Here is a 26,001-nt window from a genome sequence, read left to right on the forward strand (position 1 = left end):
GAGTGCTCCATTAATATTAATCACCCTCTTACTTTAGTCTATTTCAAACTTTGCATTTATTGAATTAATCCCTTCCCATGGTGTATTGGTACTATTAGTACATTGTGGGGAGCAGGTAGTTCTCACCCATGCTGAACTATTATGGTGAAATCCTCCGTGGGTGTCACTTGCAATGTACCGTTGACACGGTCGGGAGTGAAAAAACTAATATTACGAGTCTTATAACTCTTTACATGCTAAGGTCAAATGCAATTGTGGCCAATTAGTAGTTTTGCACAACGAGGCAGGTGTCCTCTATAAACCCTTTTTTCTGCCATTGTAAGTTATAAAATATCACTGCTCCCTGCCTGTAGTTGACACATTGCACATGAGCCAGGTCCTACAGCCTCAAGGTCGCATGCCTGTGCCCACTGGAGAGCAAGAGGAAGACTCTGGTTAAAAATACAAGGAATTATCAGAGGAAGTTGTGTGTAAAACCTCACCTATTAGTAGTTACCATTTTTGTGAAGGTAAAGCAGTAATATAGTACTTATTGTACATAGGGGGATTGTAAATGTGACTTGTAGTTATAGCTTTGTAAATAGGGGACAATTCTTGTACATGGAGGCAGTATTATAGTAGTTACCGTTGAAACCAGAAGTTTACATACACTATCTAAAAAGACACATCTGCATGTTTTCCTCACTATCTGACATGAAATCAGAAAAAAACCTTTTCTGTTTTAGGTCAATTAGGAACCAAAATTATTTATTTTTGCCAAATGCCAGAATAATGAGAGAGAGAGAATGTTTTGAGGCATTTTTATTACTGTATGCAAGGTTAAAAGTTTACATACACTAAGGGTATTATGCCTATAAACAATATGGGGCAGACCATATGACTGTCATGTCTTTGGAAGCTCCTGATGTTTATTGGCAACATCTGAGTTAATTAGAGAGACACACCTGTGGATGTAGTTTAATACACACCTGAAACACACTGCTATTTTGTGTAGCATCATGGGAAAGTCAAAAGAAATAAGCCAAAATCTCAGGAAGAGAATTGTGGACATGCACAAGTCTGGTTCATCTTTGCGTGCAATTTCCAGATACCTGAAGGTGCCTCAATCTTCTGTACAAACAATTATATGCAAGTACAAACAAAATGGCAATGTCCAGCCCTCATATTGCTCAGGAAGAAACAGGTTCTATGTACCAGAGATGTACGTGCTTTGGTCAGAAATGTGCATGTCAACCCAAGAACAAAAGAAAAAGATTTTGTGAAGATGCTGGCGGAAGCTGGTAAGATTATGTCATTATCCACAGTGAAATGAGTACTGTATCAACATGGCCTGAAAGGCCACTCTGCCAGGAAGAAGCCATTACTCCAAAAGAAACCTAAAAAACCAGGTTAGGCTACTTTCACACATCCGGTTTGAGCACTGCGGCTCAATCCGTCTGTGAAAACTATGCAACGGATGCGGCGAAAACACCGCATCCTTTGCATAAGTTTTTACATGCGGCCCGTCCGTTTTTTTCCGGTTGCGGCATGCTACTGAGCATGCGCAGTGGGAAAAACCGCATGCGGCGAGCGGATGCGTTTTTTTTCTGCATCGCGCCGCATCCGGCCTCCATAGGTATGCATTGAAAAATGCGCCGCAGCGGCCGGATGCGGCGCGATGCGGTGTTTTTTGCCGGAGCAAAAAACGTTGCAGGGAACATTCGATCCGGCCGCGGCATCGGCTAAATCTGCCGCATGCGGCAAAAACCGGACCGAACGCAAGCCCCTGCGGCACAATACGGCACTAATGTAAGTCTATGCAAAAAAAACCGCAACCGGCGTTACAAAAGCCGGTTGCGGTTTTTCTGCAGAACGCCGTATTGTGCCGCAGAGCAAAAATCCGGATGTGTGAAAGTACCCTTAATGTTTGCAAATGCACACAGGAACAAAGACCTTAATTTTTGGCAACATATCCTATGGTCTGACAAAACTAAAATTGAACTGTTTGGCTATAATGACCATCGTTAGTTTGCAGGAAAAAGGGAGAATCTTTGAAGCCTAAGAACAGCATCCCAACTATGAAATATGGGGGTGGCAGCATCATGTTGTGGGGTTGTTTTGCTGTTGGCGGGACTGGTGCACTTCACAAAATAGATGGCATCAGAAGGAAAGAAAATTATGTGGCAATACTGAAGAAACATCTCAAGACATCAGCAGGAACTTAAAGCTTGGGCTGAAATCTTCCAAATGGATAATTACTCAAAGCATACTGCCAAACTGGTTACAAAGTGGCTTAAGGATAACAAAGTCCATGTTTTGGAGTGGCCATCACAAAGCCCTGATCTCAATCCTATTGAAAATTTATGGTCAAAGCTGAAAAGGCCGGTGCGAGCAATGCGACCTACAGACATGACTCAGTTACACCAGTTCTTTCAGGAGTAATGGGCCCAAATTCCTACCAACTATTGAGAGAAGCTTGTGGAAGGATATCCAAAATGTTTCACCGAGGTCATACATTTATGGGCAATGATAATACTAATGAAATGTATGTAAACTTTTGACTTTGCAGAAAGTAATAGAAAAGCCTTAAACCATTCTCTCTCTCTCATTATTCTGGCATTTGGAAAATATAAAACATTTTGGTAATTCTCATTCTAAAACGGGAAAGGTTTATTCTGATTTCAAGTCAGATAGTGAGAAAAACATACAGATGTTGTTATACTTGGAGGCAATATTCAGTAGTTATATTCTTGAACATAGGAGGCAGTATTAGGCCAGGGTCAGACAAGCATATGTCATCAGATGTGAGAACATTGGATGCGAGATGCTAATGACACTTGGCTCAAACTCTGCTGCGATCGTGAGCTGAGTGTTATTCTACTGTGCTCCTATTCTATTGCATGCGAGAATCTGGGTATAGATGAGGAGGAGAGGGTAATTTCTCCATCTTCTCCATTGCCTGTCTTTACACATTTAGGACTGCACTGATGACATCTGAGTGCAGGCCGATGTCTCATCCACACACACAGATTTGAATGGGTGCGAGTGAACAGAGACGTGCTACCAATCGCAGCATGCTGCCATTTTTTGCTCTTGCCGGATCAGCATGAGAAAAATCGCTGATCACCACTGATCCATAGTATAACACTGGGCCAAGTGTTAACCAATAAAACATCAGATAGCACTCAGCCGTGTTACACGCTGTCTGTATACCAGTGTGAGTGCACCGTTATAGTATTTATTCTTCTACATGGGGCAATATTATTTTATATTCTTGTACATACGGGGCAGTATTATAGCAGTTATAGTCTAGTTCATAGAAAACAGTATTATGGTAAATCCTTGTGCATAGAAGGCAGTATTATAGTAATTATTTTCTTGCACTTGGAACAATATTATATTACATGTTTGTAGATATGAGGCAATATTATATCCATTATATTTTAGTGCATAGAAGGAAATATTATAGTAGTTATATTCTTGTACATAGGGGAGTATATTAGAGTAGTTATTCTTGTACATGGGAAAGTGTTAAAGTCGTTACATTCTTGTACATATTGGACAGTATTATAGCATTATATTCTAGTACATAGAAGGCAGTATTATAGTACTTGTATTCTTGTATACAGTCGATAGTATTGTAGTATTCTTTTACATAGGGTATAATATTATACTAGCTATTCTTGTAAATGTCAATATTATAGTAATTATATGTTTGCATATGGGGGCAGTATTATTCTAATATTATTGTACATAGAGGTAACTTATATAGTAGTTATAGTCTTGTATACTGAGCAGTATTATACTATTATAGAAAAGAATTGAAGAACACTGAGGCTGTTAATGCTTACAATATTGAGATCTGGCATAGGAAGGAACGGATATCGACTAACATTTTGATTGATTAAATGTTTTTTTTATTTTGTTGGCGATATGTTAGATGTTATCTGTTCCTCTTTTCGTCAGATGTCTATAAAAGTACAGTTTAAAGGAAGAATTAGTAACCTCTGTCTTCTCCGGTGGTGAGGTATTTTCTTCAGTATGACCGGAAGATAGTCCTGTGCTAATGCCTGTAAATTTCTGGAGCAGTACTTCTTTTTTAAGATTTGTCAGTATTATAGTAGTTATATGCTTGTACATAGGGGGCAGTATTATTGCAGTCATAGTCTTTTACATAGAAAGATTTTTATAGTAGTTATATATTTTTCTTTTTACATGAAAGCAGTATTATAGTAGTTATATTCTTGTACATGTGGGCAGTATTATAGTTCCTATATTCTTGTCCATACAGTAGTGATTCATGTCCATACAGGCAGTATAATAGTAGTTATTTTTTTGCACAGAGAGAGTTTTAAAGTTGAAAGTTGACTAGCTGTAAATAGCCGAAAAATGAGCAGTCAGGAGGGAGATTCTGGGTGCAGCCACAGAGTAAGTACTATTTTATAATAGCAATTACTGTAAATGTATTTAAATTTGGCAACTAAGTTTTGAGGCGCTACATTTTTAGGAACCAGAGATGCATATGTATTTTTGTTAGTCTAGAGCACTACTGGTACATAGCATAACGTGACTTAAAGAAAACCAACCATCAGGATTTTCATATGGAAAGTAAAGCCAGTGCTATAGTGGCGCTAGGGTGCTTAATGTAAGCATAGCTTCTGTTCTGAGATTGGAGGTTTTATTTCATAAATATCTGCAAGTTGTGTTACAGAAATGCACTGCGATTTGATTGACAGAAATATTTGAATAGTGATCGAATCTTTGTGATTTGAGCTCTGTAGGCCACTGTTTTTGCTTTAAAATGAAATAACAGATGCAATTGAAGTATGGACTTTCTGGTTTAATAGGTGCAATTGGAAACAATGCCTGCCCAGGCATCACACTGCCTCGTCCATGTTTTACAGAGGATGTGTTGTGCTTTGGATCATGAGCCGTTCCAAGCATTATCCATACTGTCTTCTTCCCATCATTCTGCTACAGGTTGATCTGAGTTTCATCTCTCCAAAGAATGCTTTTCCAAAACTGGGCTGGCTTCTTTAGATGTTTTTTCTTTACTTAAAAAGTATAATCCGGCCTTTCTATTTTTAAGGCTGATTAATGGTTTGCACCTTGTGGCGACCCCTCTGTATTTGCTTTCATGAAGTCTTCTCTGTATGGTAGACTCAAATACTGCAAAGCCTACTTCCTTCAGAGAGTTCTTCCCTTCAACAGCTTCCAAATGCAAATGCCATACCTGGAAGGAGCTCCAGACCTTTTACTTATTTAATGATGGATTAACAAGGGAATAGCCCATACAGCCCATTTAAGAGTTTGTGAGATAATTGTCCAATTACTTTCGGCCCCTTGAAACAAAGGCAGCTACAAATTAATAAGCTGTAATTCCAAATCCTCACACCATTAGGATGTGAATACCTTAGAATAGCTAAAAAATACATTAATCGCAGTGTGCTGAGTTTTTTAGAGAACACACCAAATTTACACTGTAAACGAAGCTGTACACTGACTACTTTACAGTGTATCAAAGCATAATTTCTTCAATGTTGCACCATGAAAAGATATAATAGAATATTTACAAAAATGTGAGGGATGTACTTTTGTGATGATAGAGTGTGTGTGTGTGTGTGTGTGTGTGTAGTTAAATTACCTTCGCACCCCCTGCGGAGTGGTTTGTTTTGTTTTTTTGTTTTGTTTTTTGTTGTTTTTTTTTGTCCATTCTCATTTTTGGGAGTTTGAGGGTTCTGCACAGGATCTTAGTTGTTCTCATCACTGTGCTTTTCTCGACAGAGGGTTGAAATGGTTGCTCCTGGGATCTGTTGTAGTCATTCTTGCAGCTTAGGGATCACTGTTCCAAGTGGTCCTATCACTACTGGAATCACTGTTACCTTCACCTTCTACATCTTCTCCAGTTCTTCTTTCAGGCCCTGTATCACGAGTGTCTCTCGCGGTTCAGAGATGTGTGACAGCTCTGTAATCTGAGCTTCACTCATTATTGGGTGGCTCAAGATCTCATCTGACCACGCGATGCCTCCGGCTCATTTCTCCTCCAGCAGCGGACTTAAGGAAAATAGCGCCCAGAGGTGGCACGACCATAGATGAGATCTTGAGCCGAGAACTCCATCTGCGTGTGCGCTGTCTCTGGGTGCTATTTCTCTGAAGCCCACACTGCCGACAGTTTCTGGAAGTTGCCTGTCTCACTGTGCCCACAGCGTGCATCTGGAACCCATCCGCAGCATCGCCCTACTCCACCACCGCTCCTGCCTCCTGGTACCCTGCTCCACCACCGCTGCTGCTTGCTCCTAGTAAGACCCCACTGGATTGTAAGACGGACCCCATTTTTTTCCCCCTTTAAATTTGGGGTGCGTCTTATAAACCGAAAAATACGGTGTGTAAGTGTATGTATGTATGTATGTGTTTGTCTGTGTATATATATTTTTGTTAATATTTTATCATAACTTTTCATGGAGCAACATTGAAGAAATTATACATTGATACAATGTAGTTAGTATGCGGCTTGTAAATTACATAAATGTTACGGTGTATTCACTTTTGCGGTATACTGTGCATATGTGTATGTGTATATATAATATATGTATGTATGATAATATATGTGTGTGTATATCTCTATATATATATATATATATATATATATATATATATATATATATATATATATATTATAAAATCTCTATCTTTAGAATTGGTTAATTCAGTCTTCCACGTTTACTGCTTCATCTGGGTCCCATCTGCTAGATACAGTAATGTGCATTTGCTTCTGAACTTTTTTTTTATATGTGGTCAAGTAAAACTGGCATGCCGAGCTGTGATTCAGACAGAATGCTGGCTTCTTTCAGAAGGTTCATTGCACAATCTGGGGAGATCTCCTTAGAGATAGTGAAGGCTTTATGATTGTGGAAATATATAGTCTGCAAAAAATGGTGACAAGAGAAAATCACCCAGACTCTTATGCGAGCGTCACACGAGACGATATATATCGTGAGATATGTCGGCGGGGTCACGTCGTAAGTGACGCACATCCGGCATCGCTTGATATATCTTAGCGTGTGACAGCTATGAACGAGCAGAAATACTCACCTTCTCGTTCATCGCTGACACGTCGCTCATTTTCTAAAAATCGCACGTCCTGCTCATCGTTCCTGGGGCAGCACACGTCGCTCCGTGTGACACCCGGGGAACGACGAACACAGCTTACCTGCGTCCCGCCGCCAGTGCTGAAGGAAGGAGGTGGGCGGGATGTTTACATCCCGCTCATCTCCGCCCGTCCACTTCTATTGGCCGGCGGCTGTGTGACGTCGCTGTGACACCGAACGTCCCTCCCCCTTCAGGAAGTGGATGTTCGCCGCCCACAGCGACGTCGCTCAGCAGGTAAGTACATGTGATGGGGGTTTAATGACTTTGTGTGCCACGAGCAACTAATTGCCCGTGACGCACAAACGACGGGGGCGGGTACGATCGCTCGTGCGATCGCACAATAGATCGTATCGTGTGACGCCCGCATTAATGTCTGCACAGTCTTCATTAGTACTTTAGTGCTGTGTGGTATTGAGCTTCAGTTTTTTACCTGTACTCCAAATCTTCTCCAGAGACCAAAGTGGGTCTTGTCATTCTTCATCCCACACGTTGGAGCCTTTGGATAAAGCTAGAAGCCGTTTTAACTAGAAAAAAAAACAAGAAGACCAGCTCACCTGTACCCAGTGCACGGACATTTGCCTCCAGGGATCGAAATGAAAAAAGTAGTAGGTCCAGCACATTTAAAAAACCCGTCTTTTATTCCGACATCATAAAAAGATAGATTCACATACTGAGATACACTTGTAAAAACAGGTCAGGATAGTCCAGATCAACACATTTCCAGGATATCCTCTTAATCATAACCGACTAAGAGGTTATCCTCGAAACGCGTTAATCTGGACTATCGTGACTTGTTTTTACAAGTGTATCTCTGTATGTGAAAACATCCTTTTATGATATTCGAATAAAAGACAAGTTTTTTTTTATATGTGCTGGACCTACTACTTTTTTCTCATTTGGAAGCCATTTTAACTGTTATGGCTAGGACACACAGCAAGTAAAAATCGCATTCCACTCAGACCCATATTACTCTATGGGGCTGTTCCCATCTGCAATTTTTCTCTTAGCCTAATCGGACCAAGAAAACAATTGCAGCATGCTGTAGGAATAATCCGATCCGTGTTCACTCGCACCCATACAAGTCTATGGGTGTGAGTGAAATATCACACTGCACTCAGATGACACCAGAATGCATTGCGATAATCGCATCAGCTGATAATAAAGGAGATAGGGAGATTAGTCCCTCCCTCTCCTCCGAAGCTGTGATCCAATTGCAGGATAATTGGGACCTAGTGTTATACAGCATTTAACCATAGCTCTGTCACCAAATCCAATGCTGTTTCTGTGCAATCAAACCTGTACATAAGATTGGAAATCAATTGATATTAACTATACGAAATCCCATTAACCTCATATTTTGGGATCCCTTCCATGAGACACGGCTTTGATATAATGGAGGGCTTCTTGCAGCGTGTCACTAGTGCATTGCACTCTCTGCTATTTTCCTATATCCTATTTCATGTTCATCATACGTAATAATTCAGCAAAATTAATTTCACATTTCCTGAATCATAAAGGCAAACCTACTTAACAGCATTTGGTTAAATGTGCCTCACTAGATGTCCTGCACAAATAACTCTAATGGACAGTCATTTTCTATAATGTCTGCAGCGCTGCATTACTTCTGTAGCTCAGTAATAACAGATATCATAGTACTGAATGTGGAAATTACAAACCAAATACAGTACTCTTATGACTCTTGATCTTTTTTCACCCCCCCTCCAGAAAAAAAAGTTTGTTATTTATACCTCCTGATTTTGAGAGACAACCCTAATTCTACTTGTCACTTAATAGCCTATTAACGAGATGATTGTCACAGGTGCTGTTCCTCTGCAGTTACAAAATTTATGCTACATGGCATTTTTCCTATTTTATTATATACTTTATTGTGTGGATGGCTGATCAAAGACTCAGGGATTCGACATAAGCCATTAAGCAATATCAGAAGACATTTTTTTTCCGAACTTCACATCCTATGTCACTCAGATCTGGGATGTTAGTTTGATTATGTTGTCAATCATGCTGCCTAGGAAAAGTGAAGATTTTGTAATATATTTTCTATTTATTTGCTACTTGTTATTTATTTAACTTTTTGACAACCCGTGCTGTAATATTATAGAGCAGCAGTAATACAACCACAGAGCTCTTACCCCTATGTGCCTTGATTATGTAGCCGCTGTCACTGTGCCCCATGATCAAGAGGACCATTACTGTAATAAACCGCCAGGTTCTTGTGACAGCTGGCAAAAACGGAGGAGATTCTGATCGCAGTTAAATCCTTCTGTCATCGCATCACACTCACAACAGGATTAGCAGGCATCGGTCAATTTTCATAGTACCCGAGGACCTAACAAAGGATTATGTACTATGGTAAGGCAGGGGTACAATTTTGATGAGCTTTCTTTAATTCTGATACACTGTAGAATGGAAAAAAATCAGTCTTCTCTGAAAAATTAGCTCTGAGGAAGGGTCATCAGCCACATTCAGCTTTGAAAGACGGTTGTGAGCCATATTCGGCTCTGAGGGAGGGTCTTTAGTCACATCCAGCTCTGAGGGAGGGTCGTAAGCCAATTTTGGCTCTGAAGGAAGGTCATGAGCCACATAAGACTCTAAGGGAGCGTCACGAGCCACATTCGGTCTCTGAGGGAGAGTCGAAAGCTACATTCAGCTCTAAGGGAGGGTCGCGAACCACATCCAGCTCTTAAAGAGGGTCACACATTCAGCTCTGAGAGAGGGTTGCGAGCCACATTTAGCTCCGACCCCTCATAGTACAGATGCCAAGAGCCCCCATTACCAGTAAAATGACAGCCAAATCTATCCACAGAAATCACATCGAGGCCATTTACCAATATCCAGGAATGCCTACCTTACCCTCATTCAGTATTCTTATACCAAGCGTTCCTACCACAGTCATATCCAGTTTCAAGTATGGTACCTTCTATCTAAACTTCTCAAATCTTTCAAAGCCAGTTTATGGGCATCCATATCTGCTCTTCTGTGTGAGGATACTCACATAATTCACCATCTGGAGACCTGCTCATCACAGCTGTTTACAACACCAGGTGCTAATGCAACAAGCCGGCAGACTGCCGTGTGCCACACATCATAGGCCCACGAGCCACTGGTTGTGGACCCCTGTGTTATGGCATGCAATGTAGTAGGGACCATAAAAGGATAATTTTGGAATTCTTTTGTAGCATTTCAAAAGTGAGTTGTAATGATTTTGTGACAGATTATACCTATTTCTAAAATCACACTTTATTAGAATACATATTTAAAATGCGGGAGGGAAACGCGTCGAATTTTCAATGATAATTATTGATGGATATGAGAAACATCTCAGGACCCTGAAAAATAGCAGATAATTCATTTGAATACATCTGATATGTCCCGTATTTTTTTGTTTATTTGCATGACTATTTGAGGCAGTGAATCACTGAGGGGCAGCCGCTGAGGAATGGGGGCAGTGTACAAATTAGAATGTACTCCATTGGTAGGCAGGGTACAGTTTATTGAGGGACAGTTGAGAACTGAATACAATAATTGCCTTTTGACTCTGAATGTCTAATATTTTGGGGTATCACTGAATATAATAGGCTGAGATGCTCAGATAGTGGGTTGACACTACCCAGTAAAATATAAAGGAAGAGGAAAAATCTTCATCAATTTCTTTAAATTGTATGCCCAAATAGGGATTGAAAAGGGAAAGCCGTCAAGGAATGGGGGCACCGGAAAAATAAGGGTGTACTCCATTGACAGGTAGAAAAACTGTTTAGGGATAAGGAATAGAGTATACCCCTAAAACCATTTGGGGACATCCCTGCCACCTTGTTTTAGGTCATTTAAAGGTGCCTTCCTCCCCATGTGGGATAATTTGTAATTATACTTGGGATTAATAATATGTGTCAACCACTATACAGTGTGAATTTGTATGTACGGTATTTTTGTAGTTTTTTGTGGAGTTTGTGGTTTTAAATATATATTCTAATAAAGTGTGATTTTAGAAATAGGTATAATCTGTCACAAAAAAGTTTTGTATACCTGTAAAAATAATAGTTCTTTCTGAAGAGTTGTAATGATTGCAAAGGTTTTAAACCCTTCTGTCAAGAAAGAAGTAAGATGAAAGCATTTGACGTGCTATTCGTCAGGACCCCATTTTTTTATTTGCTGCAGTCCATTTGCACCTTTTGAGAATGTGTAAGACTCGTGGCTGTTTAGCCCACATAGACCGTGGGACCTCCACCCTTGTCACTTCTTATTTGCATATACTCCATTCTGTTTTTCTTAGGGAACAATGAATCCAGTTTTCCCACCTATGATAAATGTAGCACACTTGCACCTCACCAAATTAAAGGGATGGGTTTTGTGAAGAAGTGTTCGTTAATACATATAAATGAGCGGAAAGAATAGCTAGGATCATTCTGTTCTAATTTAATTTGCCGATACAAGCCCATCGTGAGCGTCCTCCTAACATTAGCTGTAGAGAACACTTACAGCGCAGCAATTACCAAGTGCTGTAACTGAGTGAAAGGCAAATCTATTGTGATAATTACATTCAGCAGGAGGTATGGATTTTTTTTATACATGGCAGATTTATTTCTCTTCTGCTTATTTTTTTACTTTGCAAGCTGTCTGCTTATCCTTTGTCATCAGAACATTACACAAACATGCATTGATTTTCCAGCTGCGATTGTTCTGTTCAACGGCTGGACATTATAAGGCTATTTACATTAACTTACTTGTAAAGTAGCAAAATCTGCAAAATTATCCAGATTTATTTACCAGAAACCTCCTGAAAAGTGGTGAGATTCTAGGCAAACCTGATAGATTAGGCTATGTGCACACAGTGCGTTTTTCGCGGCGTTTTTGCGTGTTTTTTGGGTGCGTTTTTGGCCTCAAAACTGCATGACTTTGCTTCCCCAGCAAAGTCTGAGTTTTCAATTTTGCTGTCCGCACACAACGTTTTTTTTTTTAAGCTGCGTTTTGAGCTTAAAAAAAAAAATGGACATGTCAATTGTTTCCTGCGCAGAAATCAAAAACGCAGCGGAAAAATGCACCAAATCGCGGTAAAAACGCATACGTTTGTTGCCGCGTTTTTCTGCCGCGGGTGCGTTTTTTGTGCGTTTGTAGCGGCCAAAAACGCAGCGTCAAAAAAATGCAGTGTGTGAACTTAGCCTTAAGCTTTAGAATGGTGATTTTAAGGGGTTTCAATTACACTGATGTTGATGACCTTTCCATAATATGTCATCAACATTAGCTTGTCGGAGCAGACTCCTAGCACCATCAGCGATCAGCTGCTAAAAGGAAGTCGGATCTAGACAGTTTGATGGCACAGGACACCATCACTCTGTAACACTGTTTAGTGGCCGCTAGTGGTCCCACACATGAGATGCTATTCAAATAGAGCTGATCTGCGGTACCCAATAACGACCACTAAATGGAAAGATGGGGTTCTGTGCTGTTACCCTGTTTACATTCAGCTGCTGCTGGTACTGCAAGAAACTGGTTGTGGTGCTGGCTGTCCGCCTCCACAATCTGATATTGATGACCAAAAGATAGGACGTCAATATTAGTGTAGAATCTTCAAGAAAAAGTGGTTAACTTTGGTAGGAAGATGGTCAAAAGTGAAGCTGTATTTTTGACTAACATTGGGGTGCGTTTTTTACTTTTTAATTTTTTATTTTTTTTTTACTCTGCTTAGATTCTTGATCTCACTGCGTACATGTTGTTGGTATTATTCCACAGGGATTACCCTTATTTAGCATGCCATAAATTGTAAAAGGGTTCTGCCTTAAAGGGAATCTGTCTTTAGTTTTTTGTCTACCTCATCTGAGAGCAGCATAATGTAGAAAAAAAACACTCTGATTCCTATGAAGTTTACTGGCTACAGTAGTGGTGACATAGATGTAGCAGAGCTCATAAAGCTAACCCTGCCCACACCACAGATTTCTGTGTGCATTGTCTATAGAAAGTGAGCTGCTTATCAGTGGGGAGGGCAGAATTGGACCAGCAGGCACATGGTTGCTGTAGCTTCTGCAGTCCAAGCAATGATAAGGTCCTGATGATAAAACCTTCATTACAAGAAAACCACAGCACAGTCTGATAAGTGATACATTGTTGAATGCACAGTTTTACCCCCTTCAGCATGCAGTCTTCAGATTACATAGCAAAACTCTGGTGACAGATTCCCTTTGTGTCTACTAATTCATATTCTGTGTCAAAGAATTCTGTGTTAGGGCCAAACTTTTTAAGATGATCATCTCTTTACCAAAAAAAGCAATGAATGTCTTGCTCTGGAGGATGAAATGATTTGAAATACAATACTGTACTTAATTTTTCCTTTGGTGGCATTGCAAAGAAATGTAACACTTTGGTCATCTCAACTTGTGGCTTTAAACGATCGCTGATCAGTTACCGGATTATCAGGAGATGAGCGTTCCTACCCCGCTAGTATAAATGCAGCATTATTGTCAGCTTTTCCCACATTACAACTAATTAATAGGGGCAACAGCAGGGGGGTCACTTTTTTTGATCAGCATATTGTCAAGAAAGTTGTCTAACAAGTAGGAATTGTGCAAAGAAAACCATCTGTTTAAGAAGCTGTCTGACAACGTGGAAAGACTTCTTTGCAAAGACCCTTCCTCTTATTCTCTGTGGGACTAAATATCTTGTTTATAGGAATCCCATAGAGTATAATGTAAAGATCCTAGGGGTAAGACTTAGCGGTAGGGCGCCTGATTCTTCAATCAACACTTTAAGCAGGAATGAGATTTCACCCGTGAAGCCAATATATATACAGCTTTGCATTTCTATTTGCTTTTTGATAAAATCACTTTTTCTATTAAAAAAACCCCTGAGCTGAAAACTAGATCTGTCAATGTGAAATGGTTTACGTCTAACAGACTGGATTATGTATGTGCTATATTTCCCAAAAAATGTTGATGGACAAGATTAAATCAGCGATCGTATTAATAGGATGTCATTGGTGTTTGATGATCGATGCTCCATGGCTCATAACAAGATGAACACCGGGAAAAGTCTTCCTTAAATACAGATAACTGCATCTTGTTCCCTGCTCTGTATCGCCAACACGGGAAGCTGATCCCAGGGTTTGTGTTCTGTAAATTATAGTGTTTGTCACTCAGGCGGCTCATGTTTCATTATTGGAAGTACCTGTGCTGATGGAGCATCATACAACGAAACCCGGATTACTCTTGGCACATAATTAAGAATCATTTTATGAATCTTTTATATATTAACGAAGGATATCTGTTCGGCGGGTGGGAGTAAGCAAATATTGTAACTTATGGAAGTTGCAGTGCATGCTGCTATATAATACACTTTATAAAATAAATTATAGAAACTCTTGAAACAGATTACGGTAAATCAAATTCCTTATAGGCGCGATAAAAGTAAATAGAAATCCACATTTTCTCAATATTATGGAGGCATGGATTGCTTTTTGCTTCTAATGCATGTGTGTTTAATGTTCCACTTTCCCCTCACTCTCTCTGCTGTCATAAACTGTTAGGGCTCATATGTCACATAAGAGCTGTGAAAGAGCGCAGAGCAAGTACGCATATTGTCATCACTCGTTTTGCACTCTTTCCCTACTTTACAGCTATTATATGACACCTCACAGCTTCCTTTCTGACTTACCCTGCCCTTCCTCCATGCGCTTTCACAGATTGTATGTGACATGTCAAGGAGCATGGAGGGTGCACAGAGTAAGGCCCTGTGTGCACTAGAAAAAGGAATTTTCTTAAGAAAATTCCGGAGGCTCAGTAAGATTTCTGCACCTGCGGGAAAATACCACACCGAAATCCGCATCCAAATCCGCATGCGGTTTGTTGCGTTTTGCTGCGGATTTGGTGCGGAAATGCCGCATCCAGCGTCGGACTGACTACTGGAGGAATCTTCAGTAATACCAGGCCTGGCCGCGGTTACCTGCACTGAACTCCGGATCTCCCACCTGAGCTCCGGAGTGCAGCCTAGACTAAATTGCAATCGCCGAGTGATTGATTCCCCGGCGCTTGCAGCCTAGACTAAACTGCAAGCGCCGAGTGATTGATTTCCCGGCGATTGCCGTTTAGTTCAGGCTGGGCTGATCTCCGGAGCTGTCACCTCAGCTCCGGAGATCAGCCCAGCCTGAACTAAACTGCAATCGCCGGGAAATTAATCACTTAGCGCTCGCAGTTTAGTCTACGCTGCACTCCGGAGCTCAGGTGACAGCTCTGGAGTTCAGTGCAGGTAATTGCTGGTGAATCACTGCAGAGATGTTATGAACATTTTCTGCAGCGAAACATGCAGCAAATCCGCGGGTAATCCGTGGGAAATTCCGTCTAGTGCGCACAGGGCCTAAGTATGGATGGAGCCATGAGTTGTCACTTATAAGCTGTAAAGAAGTGGCCCCTGCACTGGAGGATTTAGCATGCTCCTATATTACATGGTCATCTATTTACTTAAAGGGAGTTTGTCAACAGGTTTTTGCTATGTAATCTGAAGACTACTTGCTGTAAGGGTTAACATACAGTTTACAGCCATGTGTCTCTTATAGCAAACTGTGTTTTTGTTAACCTGCAAAGTTAGTTTAAGCTTCAGCAGCTTTATCATTAGTCAGACTCTACCACCCATCTGGGATTAGCATCCTCTCATTATAGAAATGTACATAAAAAGCATGGAGTGGACAGGGGCATCTTTTTAAGCTTTGCTGCTTTGTTAAAACTAAAATCTTTGATTGTGTCAGAACAACTGCAGACAATAATATACCGTAAGTGATGCATCGTTAGTTTCAGGATCTCTTTGCCTACAATATGCTGCTCTCCGATGAGGTAGCAAGAACCTGCTGACAGATTCCCTTTAAATGGGCACAATGTAATGCCATATTTCTCCTGTAGTGACCACTGCTAGATAAATGTGTAACCTACCGCTGCTTCCCGTAGTAATAGCAGATTTCACTGGTAGTTTTGTAATGTTCAGTGTGTCTTCATTTAGAAAACAGCTTGTCTTGTTGGCAAACTTAAGCCCCCAGTATATGTTAAACTAATGTCAGCTGAACGTGCCAATATTGATGGGTTTGGCTGACACTCTGTGTATGGGGGCTTGGACAACTTTTGTATGTGGAGTTAATAAGGCGCTGACATGTCGGACTGCTGATCATTTTGTGGTCTCTGAGATGTCGCCACCAGATATGTTTAATGAAGCCTCCCTCATAGAGAACACGAGCACTTACCCAAACGAGTGTGTCTGTGTATGGTAGTGCCCGCTGAGATGGCTGCCGAGTGATGATAGGCTTTAGCCTTGTTTTCTCCGCTGGCCATCTCTTTTGTGTAGCGGCCTTCACTGCTTTAAACTAATGATATGGAAAAGGGAATAAATGCAACATACCTGAAAAATGAACCTGTATAACTGAGGTGTTTAAGTTTGCTTATCACTATACTAATATTTTTATTTAATGTCTTTCAGGGAATATCTGGGAAAACAGTTGCAATCAGAACAACCCCCTGCAGTGACTGCCAGAAGTTAAATCTATCAGTAATGTGCTGCTGCATCCATGCTTTGCATCTGTATCTCCAATCCATGTTTTCCTATTTTTTTTCAATTAACGGATCTCTTTGTGTTGTCTGCTCTCCTTGCCCATTAAAATCCATGTTGTAGTGAAGTATTAATGTGAAACTGTTTTTGTGGGTTACAATTCACTATGACATAGTGGTCGGAGGGACTACAAGCAATCAGTTATGCAGCTTTAAGGTGCAGAATTGAAGAGGAGATATCTGTTAGTAGTCTCGCTAATTTATTACATGAAATATACAAATAAAACATTCCAGAAAACAATACCATTTTTGCTTTATTCTTTTATTGTTCCTTCTGATTTAATTATAAACATTAACAAGCAAAAGGGTAACAATGATTTCAACTTTTGACTTTCAGGATCCATAATTCATGAAATACAGCTTTAAATGTGATACCACCTTTATTTTATAGAAAATCATCTTCATTATCTCATACATAAATTTGACTTATAACTATTTAGCATATGATTAGTTATGCAGATTCTTGTCACATCACTACATTGTTACTGTTTTGCTCACTTGGGTATATAGTGGGTACGGAAAGTATTCAGACCACTTTACATTTAAAAAAACGCAACGTGTGCACACAGCCTAAAGGTCGCTTTACACGCTGCAACATCGCTAGCCGATGCTAGCGATGTCAAGCATGATAGCACCCGCCCCCATCGTACGGCCGATATGTGGTGATCACTGCCGTAGTGAACATTATCGCTACGGCAGCGTCACACGCACATACCTGCTCTGCGGCGTCGCTGTGACCGGCGAACCGCCTCCTTTCTAAGGGGGCGGCTCGTTCAGCGTCACAGCGATGTCACAGCAGTGTCACTGAACCGCTGCCCAATAGAAAAGGAGGGGAGGAGATGAGTGGCCGGAACATGCCGCCCACGTCCTTCCTTCCTCCTTTTCCGGTGGACGCAGGTAAGGAGATGTTTGTCGTTCCAGCGGCGTCACACATAGCGATGTGTGTTGCCACAGGAACGACAAACAATATCGTTACTGCAGCAGCAACGATATTTGGGAAGGGACCCCCATGTCACCAATGAGCGATTTTGAAAGTTTTTGCGACGATTCAAAATTGCTCATAGGTGTCACACGCAACGACATTGCTACAGCGGCCGGATGTGCATCACAAATTCCGTGACCCCAACGAGATCGCTTTAGCGATCTCGTAGCGTGTAAAGCCACCTTAACACTTTATTCTCAATCCCATCGACATGCCAATTAATAAAAAGGATATAAAGAATCAATCCTAGCACAGATCCCTGCGGTACCCCACTGTTGACCTATAGAGGAGCTTAAGTGGTACAATATCGAATGCCTTTGGAAAGTTCAGATAAATCACTTCAACCGCATTACCAACATTCAGATTTGCATTTACCTCCTCAGAGAAACCCAACATGTTGGTTCAACACAACATATCATTCATTAATCCATGCTGGTTGTCAGTTATTATTTTCTGCAATATATCACCATTATTATATATATTATTACTATATACTATTACTAATATTACTATATACTATACTATACTATACTATATATTACTATATACTATATACTATTACTAATATTACTATATATTATATACATTATTACATATATATTTCACCATTATTTTCTGCAATATATTTTTGCATGTCATTTCTTAAAATTCCCTTAAAAAACTTTGCCTACCACTGATATCAGACTGGAGGGTAGTTGCATAGATCTACCCTCTTTCTTACCTTTCTGAAATATCGATACCACTACAGCCACCCTCCAATCATCCTGAGTCACCAACCCTGTTACAAGAGAGTCTAAGAAAATAGGATATAGGTTTCCTTCCTGAGACTTGAACATGGACATATATATATATATATATATATATATATATATATATATATATATATATATATATATGTATATGTATGTGTATATATATATATATATATTAGTCTGAGCTCAAAGTTAAAGTACTATTCATATGCTAATAATGTTTGTTAAAGTCTGTCGTGCAACCAATCAACAAGCTTTATTGCATGGGGAAGATGCCTGCACGCTGCTGTGAACAATAACGGGGAAAAAAATTACATGGGCTCCCGCCTAATTTTGGTAATTAGCGTAGGTAAAACAGATGGCTTGGGGCTGCAGTCCTCAGCTGTCTGCTTTACTTTGGCTGATTATAAAAAAACAGAGGGGACTCTGCGCCGATTTTTAAATTATTTAATTAAAATGGCATAAGGTCCCCCTATTTCTGATAACTAGCCAAGGTAAAATACACAGCTGGGGCTGGTATTATCTGACTTAGAAGGCCCATGATTATTTGGCCCTTGCCAGCCTAAAAATTGCAGCCTGCAGCTTCCCTTTGCTCGGTTCTTCCTGATTTGCCCTTGTGTGGTAGCAATTGGGGTAATACTTTTGGCGTTGATGTCAGCTGTAAATTGACATCTGGTATCAAGCTCAGGGATTTGTAATGGAGAGGTGTCTATCAGACACCCCCCACTACTAACCTGGCAAGTGTAGAGTTAAAAAACAAAACACACAGGAAAAAAATAGTTTATTTGAATAAAGATTCCCCCACTCTCCCTATTTCACCAATTTATTAATTAAAAATAAATCCTCAAAGTTCTGACCTAATCCAATGGTGTAATGTCCCACAACGTCCATCGATTCCCATGTAGCTTTGTTCTGAGAACGTTCTGAAAATGAGGCTCCATAGGTCATTTTAATAGATATGGAATTTCTCATGAGTGTGAGAAATTCCATGCCTGCCGCTGACCAGGAAGGACTTTAATGAGCCTCGTTCCCAAAACAAAGCTCCATGGAAATTGATGGGTGCCGTGGTACATTACACCATTGGATTACGTTGGAACTTCACCAATTTATTAATTAAAAAGAAATCCTCGAACGAGTGAGTGGGGAGTAGTCTTTATTCCACAATTGTATTAGCTCGGAATTTCGAGGATTTTTTTAAATTAATAAATTGGTGAAACAAGGTAGTGTGGGGGAGTCTTTATTTAAATGTTTTTCTGTGTGTGTGTGTGTGTGTGTGTGTGTGTTGCTGTGCATGTGTGTTTTAACTCTACACTTATCGGGTTAGTAATGGATGTGTCTGATAGACATCTGTCTATTACGAACACCTGGATTTAATGCCAGCTGTCAATTGACAGCTGACATCAACCCCAAAAGTATTTCCCCGATTGCCACCACAGAAGGGTTATCAGGAAAAGTCGGGCAAAGTCCCAGAATTGGCGCATCTAACTGATACACCACTTCTGTGGTGGCTGCTATTTTTAGGAGGTTGGGAAGGGTCAAATAACCATGGGCTGTCCCAACCTGAAAATACCTTGGCTGGCTATCAAAAATAGGGCGGAGCCCATGACGTTTGTTTAAATTAATTACATAATTTTAAAAAACAATCCTCTCTATTTTTGATAACCAGCCAAAGTAAAGCAGACAGCTGAATGTTGCAGCCCACAGTTGTCTGCTTTACCTGCGCTAGTTATCGAAAATAGAGAGGATCATTACTTTTTTTTTAAATGTATTCCCTATCCACGTTTGTTGTAGCGCAATTGCCCCCATTTTGCTTTCCTTTTCAGCTCCCTTGCCCTTAATAGGACAATTTTACAGCCATTTTACAACACAGAAGTTCAGGTCCCCATTGACTTTGAATTGATCCAGGGTAAAATCTGGGCCCCAAAGCAAACTTTTTACTAAAGTCTGGCCTAATTAATTTGTTGCAGCATTTCATCCTCTACCTGTTCAACTATGTTAGAAGGCTACTTCAATTACCAGCTTTCCATTTTTGCCACCCTCATGTTTTTACCCATACTGACTACATTGTCACAGCCCCCTAACCTCCCCCAATGTCGTCACTGAGGACAGGTGTTGTTAGTAAAGAATATACACACCCCTCCACATTTATTGTCTCTTCTGTCCTTTCTGAATGTAGTGTAAAGGCTGCTTTACACGCTGCGATCTCGCTAGCGAGATCGCTAGTTTGCGTACCTGCCCCCATCGTTTGTGCATCACTGGCAAATCGCTGCCCGTGGCGCACAAAATTCCGCGGACCCGTCACACTACTTACCTGCCTAGCGACGTCACTGTGACGAGCAAACTGCCTCCTTTCTAAAGGGGCGGTTTGTTTGGCGTCACAGCGACGTCACTAGGCGGCCGCCCAATAGAAGTGGAGGGGCGGAGATGAGCGGGACGTAACATCCTGCCCACCTCCTTCCTTCCTCATTGCCGGTGGACGCAGGTAAGGAGATGTTCCTCGTTCCTGCGGTGTCACACATAGCGATGTGTGCTGCCGCAGGAACGATGAACAACATCGTACCTGCAGCAGCAACGATAATTGGAAATAGGGGGGCATGTCACCAATTAGCCATTTTGAACATTTTTGCGACGATTCAAAATCGCTCATAGGTGTCCCATGCAACGACATCGCTAATGCAGCCGGATGTGCGTCACAAATTCTGTGACCCCCACGACATCACTTTAGCGATGTCGTAGCGTGTAAAGCGGCCTTAACTCTGTCACCCAATCATGGCTCTCATCCACCCAGGGCCTGGACCTGTGGAAGCGCCGGCAGGTGTGAAATGGCTGTTGTCCTTGTTTTACCTGCATCTCTTTGCGATCCCATTTTACCTGACATGAAATAAAGTACGTTTTTTTACATGATGAGTGCCTCTCTTTCTTTTCTTTTACTCTGGATCACTAATAGAATGGTATTTAACAGGGAGGAATGCAAAATTCTACATCTAGGCAAGAAAAACTAAATAACATTGACAGAATGAGAGGAATAGAAGAAAGCGACAGCACGTGTGAAAAGAATTGAATATACTAATAGATCACAGACTGGACATGAGTCAACAGTGTGATACAGCAGCAAAAAAGTCAAACACAGTTATGGTATGTATTAAAGGGAACCTGTCAGGTCAAAAAAGCGTTATAACCTACAAGCAGGAGCCTGTGTGAGCTAGTAACCCCTTCCTACCCATCCCTGTGTTGTAATAATATTTGTAATATGAAAGTAATAAAATTATGTTTTATTACTTACATATTCCCTATGTAAATGAGCAGATCTCTACCCCCATGGGAGTCGCATCACCCTGTGGGCGTTTGAATGCTTTCCATGGTATCACACCCCTGTGAGTGTGATACCATGGATTTACATGAGCAACGTCACCGTCCGCTTCAGAATCCCGGGCGTGTGCGCTTACCATTCTCACCGCCTTCTCATCCTGGTGTTTACTTGCCGGGGTCAGACATGCACTGCGCATGACTGAAACCACAGTTGTCTTTTGAACATACTCAGTGCGCGTCTGAAGCCGACAAGCAAGCACTACAATGAGAAGGCGGCGAGAATGGTAAGCGTGCAAGCGTGGGATTCTGAAGGAGCAGACATTGTGTCGCTAATGTAAATCCATGGTATAACGCCCATAGGGGCATAATACCATGGAAAGCATTCAAACGCCCACAGGGGCTAGAGATCTGCTCATTTACATAGGGAATATGTAAGTAATAAAACGTATTTTATTACTTTCACATTACATATTATTACAACACAGGGATGGGAAGGAAGGGGTTACTAGCTCACACATGCTCCTGCTTGTAGGTTATAACGCTTTTTTGACCTGACAGGTTCCCTTTAAGAGAAGCATAAAGTCTAGATCACATGAAGTAATTATCCCCCTCTACTCCTCTATGGTCAGACCTCATCTGGAATATTGTATCCAGCTCTGGCTACCGTTTACTGGAACAAGTTCAGAGAAGAGCTACCAGAATGCTGGCCGGCCTGCAAACCATGTCCCATGAGGAAAGGTTACAGGTTTTGGGAATGTTTAGCCTTCAAAAAAGGCTTGGAGGAGACTTGATAGCTGTCGTCAAATATCTGAAGGGATGTCGTACTGTAGAGGGATCATCCTTTTATCCTTCTTCTCATTTGCATATGGAAACCCGAGTAGCAATGCAATAAAACTGAAAGGGAGAAGATACAGATTATTATTAGAAAAAACTTCTTTACAGTGAGAGTGATCAATGAGTGGAACAGGCTGCCACAAGAGGTGGTGAGTTATCCTTCAATGGAAATCTTCAGAGACTGTACAGACCTGTCTGAGATGGTTTAGTGAATCCTGCTTTGAGCAGAGGGTTGGACATAATGACCCTAACCATGAGGTTCCTTCCAACTCAAACATTCTATGATTCTTTGAATTTGTACAAGAAAATGAATGGCCCATACAAAAGTATGTTCAAAACTGGTTCATGTAAAACCCCCTCAACAGTCAAGAGGGCACTCTTCATCTGGAGAAAGAAATATTCAGTCTGCAAAGGAGACAAGTCTTCTTTACCATGAGAACTAATAATTTATGGAATAGTCTATGTCACAGGCTGGTTGTTAAGTCACCGCCGGAGTCTGCTCCAGCGACTTCTGCTCCGATCGCCAGGCGACGCCGTGTTCCTGCCGTAGATGGTGCTGGTGATGGGAGAGAAGTCGATGCCAGCAGCACCAGTGGGCGCAGGCTCCGATCATCCACTGGGCTGGGTTAGCTTGGGATCTGCAGTACCGCTGGCTGACTGTGGGTGGCATGTGTCTTCCAGCTGAAGTTGCCAGCATTCAGCTACAGCCAATGGGAAGACACCACACCCTTCTTATTTCCCCTCCTGTAACATGATTACTGCCAGATATAGTTCTGATTTTCCTGGCTCCTGTTACATCCTATTCTGTTGGTGATTCCTGTGTTGACTTCTGCGTGTTTTGACTACTCTTCTGCCTACTGTTTTTGTACCCTGCTGCCCGACCCGGATCTGACCTCTGCTACGTTTGCTGACTACGTCACTGCCTGCCGATTCTGTCCCTGTTCCGCTATTCCTGGTTTGACCCTGCCTGATGACTACTCTCATCGGACTGCAGCTTTCCACAGGTAGTGATCTCCAGTTCCCTGTGTAATTCCAAATCCCTGTATAGGGGTTAAAGGGTTTCAGGGTTCTGGGGGTCCTACTTGGTGAGTGGCTTCCCTCTAGCCTCCCCGTTACAGCCCATCTGAGTCTGTGGATCCAGGCAGGCGTTACACTGGTCACAGGAACCATTGTTTTTTGTTTGTTTGGTTTTTTTTTAAAAAAAAAAAAAAAGGGCTTAGATGCTTTTTTTGTAAATGCGTAAAAGTATTTTCTGAATGTTTAGTCTAGTAGTTTGACAATTGGGTTCAAAAAGGAAAGATTAACACTTTTAGGGAGTTTCGGATCATACATTGGGGTTGTACATACATACATTATATATTATATTTATGATATATTACAGTATATACCCAATTCCCTTTATGTGTTTGCCATCCCTTGGTTGAACTTCATGGATGTTTGTTGTTTTTTTTTCAACCATAACTTCTTTATAACTGTGTAAAATCTTGCTTTGTGGCTTGTAAGTTGTCTTTGAATAACTAAAAAGGAAAATTAAAGACAGGCTGGGTGAATGCAGCAGAGAATTATTAGCAGTCTTAATCATTTCTGGATTCTTTTTCATGTATTCGATAGATGAATTGCCACTCTTACTTGGATTATTGATGCAGAGTGCCAGGGGGCCTTTAAAATTAGCCTGGCTCACAAGTAATAGGTCATATAAATTTTGAAATCTTTTATGAAGAAATTATTTTTTTTTATTAAAATTTTCTCGCAGTGTTCTCTACATTCATCATTCAATACACTGCTTCCATAGCTGTTTGTATTCATGAAGAATAAGAATATAATTACGGTATAAAACCTAATCCCACCAAGGCATACATAACATACATTAGTGTGTAAACTCTTAAAACCTCAAGAGGCAATGTGCTTTATAGATGATTATTGCAATTTTGTGGCAAGCAAACACTGTTCATAATGTACAACATGGCAGGTCTGAAGATATATAATAAAACTATATTAATGAGCTCCTATCTAGTGAAGTGTTCTGTTGTCTTCCAGGAAGATTGAAATAAAAAAAAATATGATTATAAGATATTACAAAATGAATTTAGGTCCCTATGTAATTCTGTGTGCATGTTAATTATTTATCAAAATATCATACAGTGTAATGAGAATGGATGCTCCTGATCCAGTATGGATATATACAGTGGCAACCAAAAGATTTGCATTTTCTTGAAAAGTGTGATTACTTCTGTCTGGTTGTTGAGATGCAATTTTCCTGATGATTTTAAAAAACCAGAAGCAAATGGTTGTCAGCTCTAAGGATGAAAATTGTGTTTGATATTTCTTATCCCTTTATCTGTTACTTTTCCACATTTGCTGGGACAAATGTTTTGCATATTTTGTCATGGGTAGTCTAATCTTGCCTAAAATTAAATATTTTTTTTGTTATTATGTTTATCACCAGATATGAGGAAGCTTATTATTCTAAGAGTGAAATCAGGCAACAGACAAAAAGAGGCATCTATGGAATTCAACTGTTCTCAGACACAAGCGTCATGTATAATTAAGAAACTAAAAGGTTATAGAACTGCTGACAAACCTAGAAGTGGACAACCACGGAAAACGTCCTCCAAAGTTGATCACATTATTAAGAAAAAGTCTGTATCTGATGTCCATAAAAAGTGCTGTACAGATTTCACACAAAATGAACGAAGAATATGGGGTCAAAGTGAGTCACCAAACTGTGGTGCGACAGCTAAGAGCAGGAGGCTTGAATGCATGAGTTCCAATCAAGAAGACTTTCATCTCTGCAAAGAAACGGAAGGTCCGACTTGAGTTTGCCAAAGAATACAGCCAATGGAAAGAGACAGATTGGTCTTATGCCTGCTTTACACGTTGCAATTTCGCATACGATTTCGTATGCGATTTGCAACGCCCCCATCGTATGTGTGGCACGTTCAATTTGTTGAACGTGACGCACATACGAGTAACCCCCGTCACACGTACTTACCCGTCCATACGACCTCGCTGTGGGCGGCGAACGTCCACTTCCTGGAGTGGGAGGGACGTTCGGCATCACAGCGATGTCACGGCAGCCGGCCAATAGAAGCGAAGGGGCGGAGCTAAGCGGGACGTAAACATCCTGCCCACCTCCTTCCTTCTGCATTGTGGGCCGGGAGCCGCAGGACGCTGGTAAGATCTGTTCATCGTTCCCGGGGTGTCACGCACACAATGTGTGCTACCCCGGGTACGATGAACAATCTAACGTGCAATTCTAGAGACAGGTACGATGTGTATGCAATGAACGTTTTAACGTTCAATCGCAATCGCACGTACCTGTCACACACTGCAATGTACTTACAATGCCGGATGTGCGTCACTTACGTCGTGACCCCGCCGACACATTGTAAGATACATTGCA

At 41.0% G+C, this 26,001-nt stretch overlaps 1 protein-coding gene across 1 annotated transcript in view; it reads left to right on the top strand.

The window, feature by feature from the left end:
* Positions 1 to 16,962, top strand: part of ATP6V1H (ATPase H+ transporting V1 subunit H) — a 196,620-nt gene extending 179,658 nt beyond the window's left edge. The window contains exon 15 of the mRNA XM_075353271.1: positions 16,594 to 16,962. Coding sequence (XP_075209386.1) covers positions 16,594 to 16,654 — 61 coding nt within the window. The 3' untranslated portion in view covers positions 16,655 to 16,962. The remainder of the gene's footprint in view (positions 1 to 16,593) is intronic.
* Positions 16,963 to 26,001: the final 9,039 nt, after the last annotated feature.

The sequence above is a fragment of the Anomaloglossus baeobatrachus genome, chromosome 6 (assembly GCF_048569485.1).
Source record: "Anomaloglossus baeobatrachus isolate aAnoBae1 chromosome 6, aAnoBae1.hap1, whole genome shotgun sequence".
Lineage (NCBI taxonomy): Eukaryota > Metazoa > Chordata > Amphibia > Anura > Aromobatidae > Anomaloglossus > Anomaloglossus baeobatrachus.